A 17,189-nucleotide genomic window follows, 5' to 3' on the forward strand; every position below is an offset into this window, starting at 1 on the left:
TGAGGAAGGATCTGTCCTAGGAGCGGTCTTCCCTGAGGCTAAGATTTCTACCCCTATTGATTGTGACCGCACCTATGTGTAATTGTTCCCCCAATTCCTCATGGAGAGAGGATTTAACTGTACTGTAGGAGTGGGCTGGGGGGCAGAAGGAAGAAGAGAGTTCATAGAGGATCAGAACCCAGACTCCAGAGAAGGATGAAGGGGAATGGAGAAGGAGAATGAAGTAGCTGGGGGAGGAAGAATGGGGCGCAGAGACAGAAGGAGAGATGAGGAGAGAATCAGAATAAACTACGACTAATACCTACCAGCCTGGCCCTCGTTCCTTCCTCTGCCTGACCATCGCCATCGACCTCTCAGGGATGGGAGAAGGGTGAGACTACCGAACACGGGCAGCGGGAGAGATAGAGCCACTGCCGCTGCGGGTGCCGTGCCCCCACTTTGTGTGAGTTTACACAAAAAGAACTCCAGGGAGCATCAAATCTTGGGGAAAAATATCCCTAAATCATTGCAGAAGGAGCAGCGTTCACACCTGCGCATGGTGTGACCAGAAGCGAGCTGTCTCAGGAAAGACCCCTGAATGCCCCTGGCTGTCCTCACTGGGGCCCCTTGGAGGAGGGTGGGTTGAGTTTCCCTCCCCACCCCCAGCAGAGCCCCAGCAGCTGAAGATGTACAGTTCCAGGCACAGCCATGCTTAAGACTACTCTCCACACGTTTGGACAAGCCTCACGCATGAAGGAACTGGCCGAGGAACCCAGGTGTGCAGTACCCGAGGCGTAGATCCCCAAGCCTGCTCGAATTGGGACTGGGCCTCCTCCACCCAGATCCCCCATTTTCCAGTGTGTAGGCGTTACACCCAACAACTGCCCCTGGCACCATGTAATCCCATCAACGGCCAAGACCCAGAGACTATAAAACCCTGCTCCAACTTGGCAGGCTACCAAAAGTATCCTGTCCACACGGCAGAGTCTGGCAAACTCCTCATGGCGTATTCAGTATGCCAAAAACCAGTAACAATGATGGGCCTCATTCTCCTGACCTTGAAAGAGCCTCGAAAGTGGCACTTTTTAAAATCTCAGGGCTAGAACGAAGGAGACGTTACTGGGGCCTGGTCGAGGCAATCGATGAAGAGCAGGAATACAGTCAAGATCAAGGGCAAGTTCAAACCTGCTGAAAGAAACACTGGTTTTCCCAGGTGAGCTTCTGGCTACTTTGAGAACACCTCTGGCACCAGGGACAACTCCCAGACTGACCCTTTGCTCTCGTTCCCATGGGGTCCCTCACCCCCTACCCCACCACTATCTGCAAAGTTTCCATGTAATCAAACAGCTGATTGATCTTTGGGGCAGCAAATCACTAATAGTTGTTCGTTAACTAACCACTGGATTTCACAACCTCTAGCTAGAGAGTCGCAGGGGGGCACTGGGATGCTCTTTGGCGGGCTCACCCTTGACGGAAACCCAATCCAATTCACATGTTTAAAGTGGCAGCTCTCACTTGCTTGAGGCAATCCCATCAATTTAATAGACTTTTGGTGCCAATGCCAGAAACAGTCAACCCCCACCCCACCTTCTCTGTGGACACTTTAAACTCAGGCTTCCAGCCTTCCAGCACTGTCTTTGGTAGAGTATCATGCAAGGACCAAGGAGAAGGGGCTGTGAGCAGGAACTTGAAGCCTCAGACCCATTTCCAGGCCCCTGAGGGTGTCATGGAGGCTGACTAGGAGGCCAACCAGGAGCAGCATGTGACCTTTGCCAACTCTTAGCATTTACTCCAAGCGTCTCCACAATGCTACTCACACACACGGGATCTTTTTCCTTTTGTTCTCTTGTGTTTTGGGGGATACACTTGCTGTGCTCGGGGATTACTCCTAAGCTCTGTGCTCAGGGATGACTCCTGGTGGGGCTCAGGGGACCATATGTGGTGCTGGGGATGAAACGGGTCAGTTGCACATGAGACATGTACTACCAGCTGTACTATCTCTCCAGTCGGAATGTCTTGCCCTTGAAGGAGAGGACGTTATTTTCACAACCACATCCTCTGCCAAGGCCCAAACTGTTCAGCACTTTCATTATTTTACTTCTTCTGAATGACCTTCTTCTCTTGGGGTGTGGGGTGTGGGTGCTGGGGCAGCCAACTTTCTTCTCCCATTAACTGGAGTTTTGTCTTAAAACTGGGAGTCTCTGGTTAGAGCTACTTAGCACTCAGGCATCCTTCAACCCTCCAGAGAAAGATTAGAGTCAGAAGGACAAGCTCGAATACAAGGTGTTCTCACTGTTCAGTACTCTAGAGAATAACACGTCTTGGGAATAAAGGCCACAGCAATGGACAAAACACTGGCTCTAGATTACACACACAATCATTCCAAGGAAAAAGAGAAACAGGGCGGAAGCCAAAAGGGGCAAGAAGGGAGGCCTGGGAGTAGCAGAGGGAGTGAGGATCAAGGACCACACCACAATCTGTGATCCTCTAGTATTTGTACATGCCCAAACCACTAAATCTATCACTACCTCCAGCCTGGAGGCCAACTATATTTAAACTTTAAGACATACCTGTTAGACTCACTCACCAGCCCTGCTATCAAGATTCTCAGCTGAAACTCCGAGAAGATGTAAGCCAACACATAATTAATGGATGTACCAGTCTCCTGGCTGAAAACTCTGGGGTACTCTCAGGGGGTGGGGGTGCAGGAGGAGTTCCCATCCCATTGAGGCCCCAGCAGCCACACCCACAGCCCACGGCTGCTGCTACATCAACGGCCAGTTTTCCACTTTGTCATGAATAATCTCTGCAGAGAAAGCAAATCACAAAAACTCCAGGCACACATGGGGTTTCAGGCTGAGAACTCGGAGTCTTTTTAGAGTGGGATGGGTATCCTCTCCCACCCACCCACCCCATACTTCTAGAATTCCAAGCAGCCACACCCTCTTCCCACAGCCACACCTTGTCAACTCATGGCCAGGTTTTAGGGATCCTGAAGTTCTGGACTGCGCAGTCACATATGTGGCCACGCCAACACCTCCAAGTTCCACAGTGTACAATGCACAGAGTACCTTCCAGGAGGAGCACAGCAAATTAGATGAGAAAGTAACACAGAAGCCAACTAAACTCAACAAACAAAAACAATAACAGATGTCTCAGTGGGCAACGAACAGTTTAGTTAAAACTTTAGACAAGAATTTAATGACCCCATGATGAGATAGAACAATTTTCACAAATTTTCTTTTCCTAAAATATTTTTGATAATTCCATTAATCACTTACTGCAACAAGCAATATATAATAAATTATTGTGGACCTTCAAAGGGCAGGCTTGAGGAGAGATGGTGATTGGGAAAATGGGGATGGATGGTCACTCTCGTGGTGGGGTTGGTGTTGCAGTATTGAAAGCCCTTAACAACTGTATTATGAGCACCGTTGCAAATCACAGTATTTTAAAAAAAAATCCCTCCCCACCAAATGTAACTGTCTAGTAGTCATATTGGTGGATGGGAAGGAAGCTGGGGTCACTGTCGGAGGGATGGGGGTCACTGGATGGTGGGATAGGAGGTGGGAACGTTGTGTGCCTGAAAACCACTGCGAACAACTACGTGAGCCATAGTATGTAAAGAGAAAAAAATTAAAGAAATATTAGAGAGCTACATTTGCTTCTTTCTTCTGTCATCATGCCAAAGATAAGGTAAAAAGACCATTTGCAGGGTTGGGATATAAAAATCCGACAGAGGGACCTAAATTTCACATCACAGACAAAAGGGAGACTTGACGGCCCCCAGTTAGAAGCCTGCCATGACCAGTCCACTCTACAATTCACGGCATCACAAATGACAACAGTGAGAGAGGGCACGAATACATTCCGGTTTGAACCACGCACCAGCCCCATGCTATGGGCAGGGGTGAGGGAGGGTCTGGAGAAGTGGCAGGAAATAGCTGGCGACTTCAACGGAGTTGACATTGGCAGCCTGGCTAAGAGGCGAACCCCAAGAGAGCCTTGCTCTTTGGATCTGGACGCTTTCTCCGGGGCCGGCCTTGTGCCGCTGGGCAGGTTGCATAACTGCTGTTTTCAAGCTCCATCTTTCCCCGTGTCAAATACACCATGGAATTCACATCTCCAGGGGATGGAGAGATAGTACAACAGGGAGGGCATTTGCCTTGCATGTGGTCAACCTGGGTTCAATCCCCGGCATCCCATAGGGTCCCCCGAGCACAGCCAGGGAGTGCAGAGCCAGAAGTAACCTCTGAACATCGCCAGTGTGACTCAAAAAAAAAAAGAATTTACATCTCAAGGGGTGTGGTGGGATCACCTGGGTGCCCTGGCACAGGCCTCAGTGGGTGAGTTGTGGTTCTGAGGAACAGGAAGCCGATGGAGGAGCTGGGAGGGCAGCGAGGAGAAACATGGTGTCAGAGGGACAGAAGAGGGTCAGGGAAGGGTCCTGGCTGTCCTGGGATAGAGGGGCCCAGTGGCAGGGGTGGTCCACCCTGTCACCCGCTGTGTTGTCCCAGGTCCCTTCCCGACGATGTGTGGGTGGTGGCAATACCTCTGCAGGCAGCCTGGCTCACTGGCCTGTCCCCTCCCCCATCCCCTGAATTCTGTCCCTGCCTGGCATCTCCTGTGGTGCCCCATGGCTGGGTGACAAGTCTCCCAGGCTCGGGAGAGGCGAAGGTCATCTCTGGCACCAGGACACAAGAGACTCAGCTCTAATTATGGGGCCCGTGTCCGCCCCAGCTGGCAGACACTGCTGTCCCCTCCCTGGACCCCAGCGCCAGGATTGGTCACCTTTGGGTGGCCACAGCTCATCAGCAGAGGGGCATGGCTGGAGGGACCTTCATCTGAGCCAAGGCTCTTCCTTGCAAGCCCCAAGATGCTTGGAACCCCAAGAGAGGGTCAGAGGGGCCCCTTAGCAAGACAGAGCCGTAACCATGGAGGCCAGCAGGGCTGAGTGGGGGGCCAGCCGCCCGCAACAGGACCAAGACACCCCAGTAGTGACAGAGCTGACCATAACTTCTTAGACCAAGCTTTGCTCTTTTTGATGTAAAACATAAACATCTAGAGCCTTTTCAAAAAAATAATGATTCACATTTCCCAATATTCTTTCTGTTATAATGCAATGTGACATTATTCACCTGTGACCCCCCCTTGGAATATCCTGGGGCCCCCAGAAGACCCAGAGACCCTGGCTGAGAAGCCCTCCCTACAAAAGCAAGCCGCACCCTGTGGCCGGCTGGGTGGGCCTGAATCTCTGAGAATGCCCCACTGCTAGACAGCTCAGAGAACTAACCACACCAGGAAGCAATCACACAAACAATCACAAATCATCCTGTTATTTGTCGATTGCCTCAAGCAGGCCCCAGTAACGTCTCCTTCATCCTAGCCCTGAGATTATAGTCAAGGCTCTTTAGGAAAATGAGACCCATCATTGTTACTGGTATTTGGCATATTGGGTACGCCATGGGGAGTTTGCCAGACTCTGCTGTGTGAGCAGGCTACATTCGGTAGCCTGCCAGTTTGTCCAAAGTAGGAGTGAGATAATAAGATGTCATAATAAGATATCGCATGGCCGCGAATGCGGCCGCGCGGTTCCAGGAGCTGATTTTTATAGTCTCTGAGTCTTGGTCGCTGATGGGATTACATGGCGCCAGGGGGCCAGTTGGTGGGTGTGAGCCCCGCCGACTGGAATTTGGAGGATCTGGGTGGAGGATGGTCGGCCCCAGTCCGAGTAGGCTTGGAGATCTCGGCCCCGGAACCTGCGTGGCTTTGTCCCTCTGCCAGTGCCTTCATGTGTGCGGAGAGTGGTCTCAGCACGGTGTTGGCTGGTCCTGGAGGTCTTCGGCTGCCAGAGCCCTGGTTGGGGCGGGGAGGAAAGCTCAACCCGTTCCCCTCCAAGGGTCCCTGGCGAGGACAGCTAGGCGCGGGGGCAGGAGACTGCACTGTTCTCTACCAGGAAGCAAAACTCTGCTAACTTGGGCAAAGAGAGAGACCCTCAGTTTGCTGTGTGTCCCCAGGAGCAGGAGACCCTCAGGAGGAGGGCTGTGCTCAATTGCACATCATCTGAAGGCTCCAAAGTTCATGAAGGAGGAAGAAGAGGAGGAGGAAGAGGGAGAGGAGAAGGGAAAAGAGGAGGAGGAGATGGAAGAGAAGGAAGGGGGAGAAGAAGGAGAAAGAGGAGAAGAAATACCCCACATTTATTTTTTGGTATCAAACATTTTTAGTATTATGGTAAAAAATTATACAAACAAATTATCCCAACAAATGCCATCTAAAGGAGACACTCCTCCCTGGGCCGGGAGCATGGGACACAGGCGCCTGACCCTGTGGGTTGAAGTTCCTGGTTTAAGAATCAACCACCAGGTGCATGGGGGCAGCACATGCGCACAGACTCGACCAGGGACATCTGGGTCCTTCCTGCAGTTTGCCGCCTCCACATTTCTATCCCAATGAGGACAGTCTCAGTACAGACCTCAGCGGTCCCCAGGGCATCCCTGCTTCCACCCGTACAGTCCTCCATGGGCTCACACCTGCCAAGACTGGGGCCTTTTTCAGAGCCACCCCTTTCATTTCCGGGGTCAGAAGCAGGACCTGTTTGTGAGGACACGGACAGGGGAGAGGACCATGGCGGGGGCAGAGAAGAAAAGGTCTCGGCTATTCAGCATGCTGCCCTCTCCGGTCCCTTCCAGCAAGGTGTCAGGTGGACAGACTGCCCAGGGGTGTCCCTCTACTCAGACTATTCTCTCTCTCCCTTTGATCCTGCTTCTGGAACCACCTGCTTGGCTGGTCTCCACGTGGAGGAACTATGGCCCATCCTGGGGTTCTCCTGCAGGGCAGAGGGGTGGGGGGCTTTGAAAGAAAATAGGACCGTACCTGCTCCCACGTGCCTGGCCATGAGGAAGACAAGCCTGGGCCAAGACATCTGGAGATTAACTCCTGCCCTAGGCTGTTGGCAAGCCTGTGCCCAGCCAGGGCTCACCTAGGAGGCACCTGAGGGCGACCCAGGCTCCAGGATGAGAGAGAGAAGCTGTAGCAACCCACTGACAACCGACCACTTTGCTCGGTTGTGGAGGCAGGGGCCTGGGCAAGGGGTCCAGTTCCCCAGTTTCCCAACATCAGTTTAATCATGGATTAAACAGACTAGGACCCCAGCGTTCAGAAAGCACTCAGCAACAAAGCACAGCTTCCTGCCCCAGGAAGCAGCAGAAGACTTAAACAGCAGAACCACCTTGCGCTGGCAGACGCACCGCACCGTGGGGATGTCTACAGGTGGTGGGACAGGAGGTTTGCGTCTACTCATTCACCCCAAAGTGCCTTCAACCCTCATTGCCGGTATCCTCATGGGTATCAGCCTGGTACCTCTGATCACAAGCACAGAGCAGAGAAGGGCATAGCAGCCTTCAAGAACCGGGGACAGAGGGTGGAGAGAGAGAGAGACAGAGACAGAGACACAGAGACAGAGACAGAGAGACACAGAGACACAGAGAGAGTCAGAGAGACAGAGACAGAGACACAGAGAGATAGACACAGAGAGAGACAGAGAGAAACAGAGAGAGATACACACAGAGAGACATAGAGACAGAGATAGAGACACAGAGAAAGACAGAGAGAGACAGAGATAGAGACAGAGAGACAGAGACAGAGAGCGAGACAGAGACAGAGAGAGACAGAGATGGAGAGAGACAGAGATGGAGAGTGACAGACAGAGACAGAGAGACACAGAGAGAGACAGACACAGAGACAGAGAGACAGAGACAGAGAGACACAGAGACAGAGACATAGAGAGAGACAGAGGGAGACAGAGACAGAGATACACATAGAGAGTCCCTGACACTGAAACAGGCTGCAAGAGGGGGGATGGGGATGGGAAGGAAACTGGGGACATTGGTAGTGGGGAAGGCACACTAGTGGAGGGACCGTGCTTGGAACACTGCATGACTGGAACCCAATCATGAACAACTTTGCAACCATGTGTCTCAGTGATTGAGTTTTTAAGTTTTATTTTTTTAAAGAAGAACTGGGAACTGCAGAAAAGATAAGACTTGCCCATAAAATACTTGACTTTTCAGTCCCTTTGGTACAATCAGCTAGAGTTGGCTCACATTATATATTTTTCAAAAACAGAATGTGAATTATTTTACTTTTTTCTTACAGCTCATATTTGTCTTCTATCTTTTGACAATATAATTCTAATTTTCCTTCTTTTCCTTTTTTGGTTTCCCTGCAGTTGGGCCGCGCCCAACAGTGCTCAGGGCTTACTCCTGACTCCTGCATTCAAGGGTCGCTCCTGGTGGTGGTTAGGGCCAGGAGGGTCTTGAGCACTACAGGCTCTGGCCCCCTAATCCAGCTCCCCAAAACATATGAAGTTGGACCTTTTCAGAGTGCCAGAGACACAATCCAAGGCCTGGCCAGAGCCTTTCTCCAGTGACCCTCAACTCAGCTGCGTGGCTAACGGTCAGCACAGGGGACCGGAACCCTGAGGCCTGTGGGCTCAGCCACCCTGTGAGGCAGAAAGCAGAGAATGCCAGCCCTGAGAAAGGGCGTGAGGCCACCAGCGCCTTCCAGGGTCAAGAGCTTCACAAATGGACTCAACTTCATTCTGTGAGGAAAATGATCTGGAAAGGAAAAACACAGGCAACCTGCCTATTTTTAAGGCTGCTTGGGGCCCAGTCCCACTGGCACACGCAATGTTTCTCCCCTTCTCTTTTTTCCCATGCCTCACTAAAAAAACTCCGAGACTTGCTCTGTGGGCAACAGGTGGGCGCAGGACTTGGTTGTGTATGCAGGACTCTGAGCTCTACTCTGCGCTGGGGTCTGACATGCGGAGAAGACTCGGGTGTCAGAGGAGGGTGCCTGGAGGAAGTTCCAGGTCAGTGCATGCCCAAGACCTGGCCGGAAGCTGGAGGAGGTGGCGGCGGACAGGGAGGGCCAAGGGACAGAGCCCGGCGCTTGGCACTGGCCGCGTTCCAGACTCCTGGAGCTGCCTCACTGTCGAGGATGCGGAGTGGGTCAAGTCAAGTGCCTACTGCGCAGAGGAGACGTCAGGCCATGGGCCCAGAGGGCAACTCTCACACCGCCTCCCTCACACCCCACCAGGCTGTGCCTCTGAAGGGCATGAAATGACCCAAACTGGTACCTGACCGAGGAACACGAGAATAAAGAAACATGAGGTCCAGAAGATTCCTTGTAGATTTAGGGTCTCTGGGTGCCCAGCCTTATGCCACAAAATGCACAGAGGAAGGGATGAATTTACAATCAGTATCCCAAGATTTGATGCCCAGATTGCCTACCTAAGAGGTCGGGGGACTGGAGAGATAATACAGGGGTTAAGATGTCTGATTTAGCATGCAGCTGACCCTAAGCAACACAAACAGTCTTATGGTCTCCACTGGAAGTGACCCCTGAGCACAGAGCCAGGAGTAATCCCTGAGCACTGCCAGGTGTGCCCTCCCCGCCAAATAATAACATTAAAAGGTTTGGGAGAACCGAGGGCCTTTGCCCCTCTCCTGTCTGTCCCTTTCCTCGGCAAACACACCAGGACAGTGTCACTCCCCCTTCAGGAGCCAAGGCTGACCAGAGAGCCACTGGGAGACACTCTGGACTCTGTGGGAGCCTGTCAGGCAGCTCCTGGTGTCCACTTTCCGTGACTCCGCCATGGAGCATATCAATGTCCTCTCACGCTCCAGCTCTACGAAAACACGTCAGAGACAGAGCGTGTCAGACAGACCTGGAGCTGCGGATCCTGACGGGCCACGGAAGAACCAGGCCAACTGGATGGTTCTCAGGACCCAGGACAGCAGAACATGAGCCCCTGCAGAAACCCGAGAGACTTGTTTTGGATGGCTGACTTCCGGAAGAGCCCAGGATGGGGGTTCTTCTCAAGAACAAGGTGAAAATAAATCAACCAGAAGCAGCCAGCCACGTCAGACAAAGCCTCCCCATTATCTCCCCACGCCGGCTGCACCTCCTCGGAATCTCTTATGTTGCTTTGAAGATTTTCAGTTCCCAACCAGGATTCCTGAAATTTGTAGGACTGGAGAGGGCTAATACCCAGCCCTAATTTTACAAAAGAGAAAGCTAAGCCCAGAGAGGTGAACCACCCCAAGCCACACAGAGAGCTGACACAGCACTTCAACCCCGGCCCCGGGCTAGCAACTCATGTTTATTTTTTCATGTTTTAATAAAGGCTTTGGAGAGTTGAGATCCTTTGACCCTCTTCTGGGGCAAACTTAGTCTCCTTTACGAAGTTATTCCTAGTTGAGCTTAGACTACTGGGAATCATCGCTGCCCACTTTAAGCAACACTGGATGCTTGGAATACGTACTCTGAACCCCTCAAACAGTTTTCCACAGCTGTAAGGATAAAGACACCATCCTACCCACGGGCGCTGTTCCCCTTCTCATTGTGTACAGACCACACACCCTTTGCACATTCCGTTTTCTATCTGAGCTCCATGTGTCCTCAAAAAAGAGGCGTGGGTTCCCCGGCAGGGACTGTGCATCTGCCGTGTGGACGGGAAGGAGTCACATAGGCAGGGAGCCGGGCTGAGGCCCTCTCTGACAGGGGCCCCTGTTGCTTCCATTCCAACCCGGAGCCACGAACCAGACCGACACAGCTATGGAAGCAGAAAAAGCAGAAAGGAGCCTGGCGGGCTGGCTGGGAGGAGCGTGGAGGGTCTCCTAAGGTCCCAGTCAAACACACACTCACCTGGCTATGGTATATGTGGGCCTTGATCACCAAACCCAGCCCCAGAGGCCAGCGCCCCCAACAGTGGCAAAAGAGGCTCTGCTGATGGGAACCCAGCCCTCTCCCCAGTACTCAAGGAGGTGTTTAAGACAGTTTGTGGTGATAAGTACAGCAAAGGCAACAGCTTTTCTTATCCCACTTCACCTAAGCAGCTTCCATCTTTCTAGCTATCAGACTGAGCTGGATGAGGCATGAAGAGCTAATGCAAGGTTCACCCCTGTCCCCCAAGCTCAGCGGGAACCCCCAAGGTGACACCAGCCCACCAGGCACTCTGGCAGCTAAGGAAGGGGCCACCGGGAAATGGAAAGCCTCCCCAAGCATTCCCCAAGATCTCTTGGGGGGCTGTCCTTCCCGGCCACTGCAGGTAACTGAGGAGGGGTGGAGAGGTGATAAGTCCTTTTATACAAAACCCCAGCTCCCCAACTTCTCCCCCAAACATTGCTCTTTGTCCCAATGCAGTTTTTCCAAAAGGATCCCCCGTCCCCCCACGCCCGTCCTCGGAGAACACTGACCTTTGTCCCTGACACTTTCGAACGGCATTTGGGCAACTAGAGAAAGTTGCGCTGCCTTTGGGGCATTCCTTTCTCCTCTCCCGGACCCCAAGACCATCCCGTAGCTCTCCGCAGAGACCCCAGGTCCCCTCCGCGAGTCCCCCAGGAACCCGTTCTTGAAAAGGCGCGCGCAGCGCCCGGGCGGGCCCTTGGCGTCCCCGCAAACACTCCTGACCCGGTGGCCTGTCCGCGTTCGGGCACCAGCCGGTGTGGCGGGGGAGGCGCGGACGGAAGGCGTTGTTGGTTGGCTGGGCATTCCCCGCAGCCCCGGCCGGCCGGGGGGGATTGAGCCCGGGAGACCCCCGTCCCGCACAGGGAACCGGCGATCCCGCCCCCGCCACCCCGACCCGGCGCTCCCCTGGGACCCCCGCGCCGGGGCGCGCTCGGGGCGGCGGGGCGGCGGGCGCGCGGGCACGGGTGGGCGCTGCCTACCTCGCTGACGATCGTGGCGTGGGCCTGGGCGTAGCGCCAGCCGCCCCGGCAGGGCACGAGCGGCGCCGAGCGGTTGGGGAAGGCGGCGAGCGGGTCGGCGCAGCTGAGCGGGGCGGCCGTGGCCCCGGCGGCCGCGGGCGCGCTGGCGTTGGCCGCCTCCAGCAGGTAGCGCCGGCAGGGCCCGTGGCCGCGTGGCGCGGGGGCCGTGCGGTTCCACTCCTCCTCGGGGCTCCAGCCGCAGCGCTCGGCCAGCGCCGCCGCGCCCGGCCCGCGGCACCAGTAGCGCTCGGGCTGGCGGCCCAGGAAGACCACCCCCACGAAGAGGAAGGCGAAGGTGACGCCCGTCAGGCACAGCAGCAGGAACACGCGCCGCTGGAAGCGCCCGAACTCGCCGGCCCGCCGCAGCGCCTCGTCGAAGGTGGGCATGGTGCCCCCGGGCCGCTCGCGAGCGCGTCCTGCCCGCCGAGTGACCCGCGCGCCGCCCGCGCCGCCTCTCCCCGCCGCCGCCGCGGCCGCCCCACGCCCCCGGGCGCCCCGCCAGCGGCCGCCGGGCCTCTGGGCGCCCGCAGGGACCAGGGGGTGCGCTGCGGGGGACCCGCCCCGCCCCCGCGCCCCTCTGGGAACCTGCGAGCCGCGGCCTCTCCGGAACAAAGTTCCCGGGTCACCCCGACGCACCCTGGGCTCCCCGGAGTCCACGGCTCCGGGGTCCCCGGGGTCCCCCGCGGGGACTCGGGACGTGCGCTGCGCAGTCCTTGTTCCCTGGGGGCCAGGGCTTGGCCGCGTCCTTGACCGACTGCAGAGCGGCACGGAGCCGCATTAAGTTGTGGCGACATCTCCAGAGAATCTGATTTGATTTTTTTCCCCCCAAAAAAGGGCAACTGGGCAGTTCGCGGTGGTGAGGCCGCGTGCTCAGAGTCCAGCCAGCCCCGACGTGAGCGAGCGCCCACCTCGCAGCACAGCGCCAGGGCCGCCCTGGGCCAGGGGCGCCTTCGACCAACGAAGCCCCCCGCCACGGTCTTTTCTGCAGAGCTGGGTCGGAACCCACCTCGCTGCCACTGCGCCTCCCTCTGTTCCCCTCCCCACGGTACCTGCCACTCTCGGCCCGGCCTCCCACCTCCCAGCTCTCAGTCCAGCCTCCCCCCCACCCCCCACTAAAAAGTGGTCCCCACACGTTCTGCCCTTAGCTGGTTTTTTTCTCCAAGGTCAGAAGGCTAAATGCACGGGGCAGACTCCCCCCGCTTCCTGGGACAAGGACTCTGGGGCCGAGTGCGCAGATGCAGCCCCCCTTGGCTTGGCCTCCCTGGTTACTGAGTCCCATCCTCTCCCGGTGGCAGCTGGACTAACAGCCTCACAGCTCCTTGCGGACCGAATGAGCTACCATACATGAAGTGCCACAGAATGGGGCTTTGCTCCACTTGCGTTTCTATTGCTGTGCAGGTGTTGTTGGCAACACCGGAGGTCACGCACCTGTTACTGACAGGTCACAAGCAGTTCTGCCCCCTGGGTCACACTGAGCCTGGAGATGGCAGGGATCATTGCCTCTACCGGAGTCTGGAGCCAGTCGCTCCACCGCCAACCAGTCGATCCCCGCTCCCCTACTGCCCCTTTGCCCCTTTGCGTACTTTTATCAGTTAGCTGGTTTGGTTGTTTGTTTCTGGGCTTGGGGGCCACACCTGGTGGTGCTCAGGGTTTACCTCCTGGCTCTGTGTTTAGGGATCACTCCTGGTGTCAGGAATCAAACCTGGGTCAGCCCCATGTTAAGGCAGGTACCCTCCCTGCTGCCCTGTCTCTCTGGCCCCGAGTAGCTGTTCTTACGGCAACTTGCTGTTAGTACTCTCAGCTCGCAAATAGACATTCATATTGCTCTCTCGTGTGTTCATGTCGGCCCTAACATCTCTCATGAGCTCATTTCAGCTCTAAATCAGCACAGCAACCTCCCAATTAGCCATGACCTTTGTGTCTGCATGTGCTCTGAGATCGAGGTCATATTCCCAACTGCCCCCGGGACCCCGGACTCAACCTGTCCCACCAGCTCCTTATCCTGAAGCCCCCCCTTATGTTGTAGCCACGACACAGCCTGACTCTCAGCATCGTCTCAGCACCCCATGTACCTCAGGCTTTGGCTTGAATGTCATCTCCGTGTCAGGGCGTGTTGCTGAGGAGCTCTGGAATGTTCTTCTTCAAGAGCCGGGCCAGTCCAGTGCAGGGCAGGCTGCCAAGGGCCAGATGGAGCTCCCACCCCGCCACACACTGGCCTCTTGCTTGCCATCTCTTCCCCCCTCCACATACAAACACATCAAACCTCACTCTGCCCAGGCATCCGCCGTGCTCCCTGTGACATGCATCTCATTCCCCGTGTTCCTGGGGCTCACAGCCCTGATCTCTAGAATGCAGCTTCCTCAAGGACAGAAAGTTCTGGGTCACTCTCTCCTGTCACCTCCACCTAGAACTCTTCCTGGTCCACAGAGGGTGTAACAGATCTTCGTGGAATGATGGGTGCTTGTCCTCACCACACACAGGGGTGCCTCACCTGCAGCTCTGCCTGCTGGCTCGCCTCCTCCTTCCTGTGTCTCCCCATGAAACAGGGCAGAAGCCCCACCCCCTTGGGTGCATGGATTTGCTTTTCTGATTCAGCCTCATTTCCAGATCCCAAACAATTGAGCCTTCCTGGGACAATCAAACAGAACAACCCACTGATCCTCAACCCACTGATTCCCCGGGCATCCCTAAGCTGATAGGTGGACAGGGCATGGAAAATCTGACTCTCCTCCTCCCAGACCTGCACAGCAGGGTTGAACAACTATTCTCCTGCCCCCATAACCACCTGCCATCCCCAGGTGAGTCTTCCTCCTCCTTGCTCCCGACACATGGAAGAAACTCTCAAGGGAATTCTGCTGTATTGTCTCCTGGCTTTTCCTTGCCTGGGTACTTTCCCTTGTAACCGCTCAGTAAAAATGGAGGAATCTGAGCATATAGACATTTATAGGAGAAAAGAAAGGAAGCCGATAATCATGATGACCCCACTGGTCATACTAAACATCGTTTACAGGGGTATAAGTAGTCAGATAGCAGAAACCATCAAAGAAGGGGATATATACTTATATATTATATATTATATATTAACATGAGGTAGGTTTTGTATACATGCAGGACACAGATAGGAGATCACATCGGTAGATGGCATGAACCCTTAATGCACATCAACAGAAGATTGAGGCCATGAGAAAAAGAAGACACAGGGGACTAGACTACAGAGATGATGAAGATCCACAGATGATTTGACAGCAAGGAAAAGAGAGAGTGAGCACCGAGCAGCAGGAAGCCACAATGCAGCGATCAGGGCGCTATCCTGGAGAGAGAAACCTATGCAAACAATGGGGTGTAGCCCTGTGGAATGGAACAGCTGTATCGGAACACATCTGGCAGCCTGTGTGCTAGTCTTAAACGCCGCCCACCAGAGCCAGAATGGACGCTGGCTCCACTCGACCAAAGACAATCAGAGTGGTTGCTGAGATCCTGGACTTGGGAGCCAGACCTACTTTCTTGAAATCCTTTTCTTCTCTTTTTGGTGAATGACCTTGAGCAAGTTATTGCGATTTCTTCTGTGCAATTGAGGAACAATGGAACCTTCTCCTTTTTAATGCAAATCACTCAGTACTTGAAAGCTGGTAAGTGCTGCCTTAATTAGCTATTAATATAAAGCAACATAAGAATAACATCCACCTCCACACACTCCGTCAGGTTTGTGTTAGATACTCCGTCATCAGGAATCAAAACTCCCAGACACAGTTTATGTCCTCTGATCCTGCCCCTTCCTCCCTGAGGCAGGCACCACGCTCTTCCCTCAGAAGGTGGGCCAGGAAAGAGGGTTCAGGACCACCACCAAATGGGAAAGTCTGTAGTTCCAGTTCCCACAGTGGAGCGGGGTGGCGACGGACAGTTACCAAGGAGAAAGACAAAGTGGAAAAGATGCGTGGATTCTTCGTAAAATGGGCTGTGTGGAAGCTGCAGCCTAGGCTAAGGTTATATCTACCGCTTTGGGAGTGGGAGATGGCTCAAAAGGCTGGGAGCTTGTGACTTGACTGTAGGAGCCCAGAAGTCAATCCCCAAGGACTACATGGTCCCCCAAGCCCTGAGTTGAGAGTAACCCCCAAGTACGACCAAGTGTGACCTCCCAAACAAACAAACTGAAATGAAACAAAGCAAACCACTCACTGCTTTGCAGATTCATGATTTGTGAAGGTTTCGGGAATGTCACCAATCGGTTGTTGAAATATTGCAGTTGAAGTTCCATTAGTGAACCTCACTGGGGGTGAAACTGTCCTGTGCGATCCTGGTCCAGTAATGGCCCTCCTGGGGAACACATTCAGGGGGGACCCACCATTTCTGGACCTCCGTGCTGGTCTCTGTAAGTCCCGTGAAGATAAGCTCCAGGAGGGAAGAAGGCAGCTTCAGGAAAGCCACAGACAGGCACAGGGGAGCTGCTAGCAGGTATGATTGACACAGAACCTCAAAGCACTGCTCCTGACCAGCCCCCGCTGTCTCCTGACCCAGATGCACTTTATATGAAAGCTAACTCTCGCTGGCGAGATATGAATGTTAATAGGTATTCAGGCACCCTCCAGAAAATCGCATCCAATGAAAACTTGGGAAGGTAATCTATTTTTTTTTCTTCTCATAACTCTCCCAACTTCCTCATCTTTATTCCTCACAGGTAGCTCACAAGGTTTATGGGCACTCAATGGGAACTTGGGTTCAAAGATTTGGAGGCAGAATGGCAAAGGGTAAAAAGGCAAAAACTCGGGACTAAGATGATTATGCAATTTTTATGACTTCTAATAATTTCTATTAAAATTTTTATTTTAAATAAATAAATGCAAAACAATAACAAGCGAAATGACTTGAGTCATTTGAGTTGAATGAAAACTGAAGAACTCTGACCTTCTGCTTTCTGCTCCCCCATCCCCAGTGAGACCAGCTGGGCCTGTCCCAGAACAGGAGGCAGAACCTCTCCAGACCGCATGGGTTCAAGCAGCCTCCATGCCTGACCTGCGCCATAATAAGGGCTCACATCACAGTTCCTGAAGCATGCAGTCACATAAGCAGCCTCGCAACTACTCTACTCAAACAAATTACATGCTGCTCACACTGATTTCTCCTGTCATTCTGAGAGGACAAGCAGAGAATCCAGAGAGCAATCTCCAGCTTAATCCTTCAGTCCGAGTTCGATTCCGCCACCCCTCTCAGAGAGCCTGGCAAGCTGCCAAGAGTATCTCGCCCGCACGGCAGAGCCTGGCAAGCTCCCCGTGACGTATTCAATATGCCAAACACAGTAACAAGTGTCACGGTAGAGACGTTACTGGGCCCGTTTGAACAAATCGATGAACAACGGGAGGACCGTGACTGACTGAATCCTTCAGTATCTTCTAGAGGTGGGGCATGCTAGTAACTACAAGCACTCACTCCCAGCACAAGAACACT

The 17,189-nt window shown here is 54.0% G+C and overlaps 1 protein-coding gene across 1 annotated transcript in view; it reads right to left on the reverse strand.

The window, feature by feature from the left end:
• SLC22A3 (solute carrier family 22 member 3) overlaps nt 1–12,183 on the reverse strand; it is a 75,869-nt gene extending 63,686 nt beyond the window's left edge. Inside the window, exon 1 of the mRNA XM_056126165.1 lies at nt 11,709–12,183. Coding sequence (XP_055982140.1) covers nt 11,709–12,134 — 426 coding nt within the window. The 5' untranslated portion in view covers nt 12,135–12,183. The remainder of the gene's footprint in view (nt 1–11,708) is intronic.
• Nucleotides 12,184–17,189: the final 5,006 nt, after the last annotated feature.

Source organism: Sorex fumeus, unplaced genomic scaffold (genome assembly GCF_029834395.1).
Source record: "Sorex fumeus unplaced genomic scaffold, SorFum_2.1 ptg000061l, whole genome shotgun sequence".
NCBI lineage: Eukaryota > Metazoa > Chordata > Mammalia > Eulipotyphla > Soricidae > Sorex > Sorex fumeus.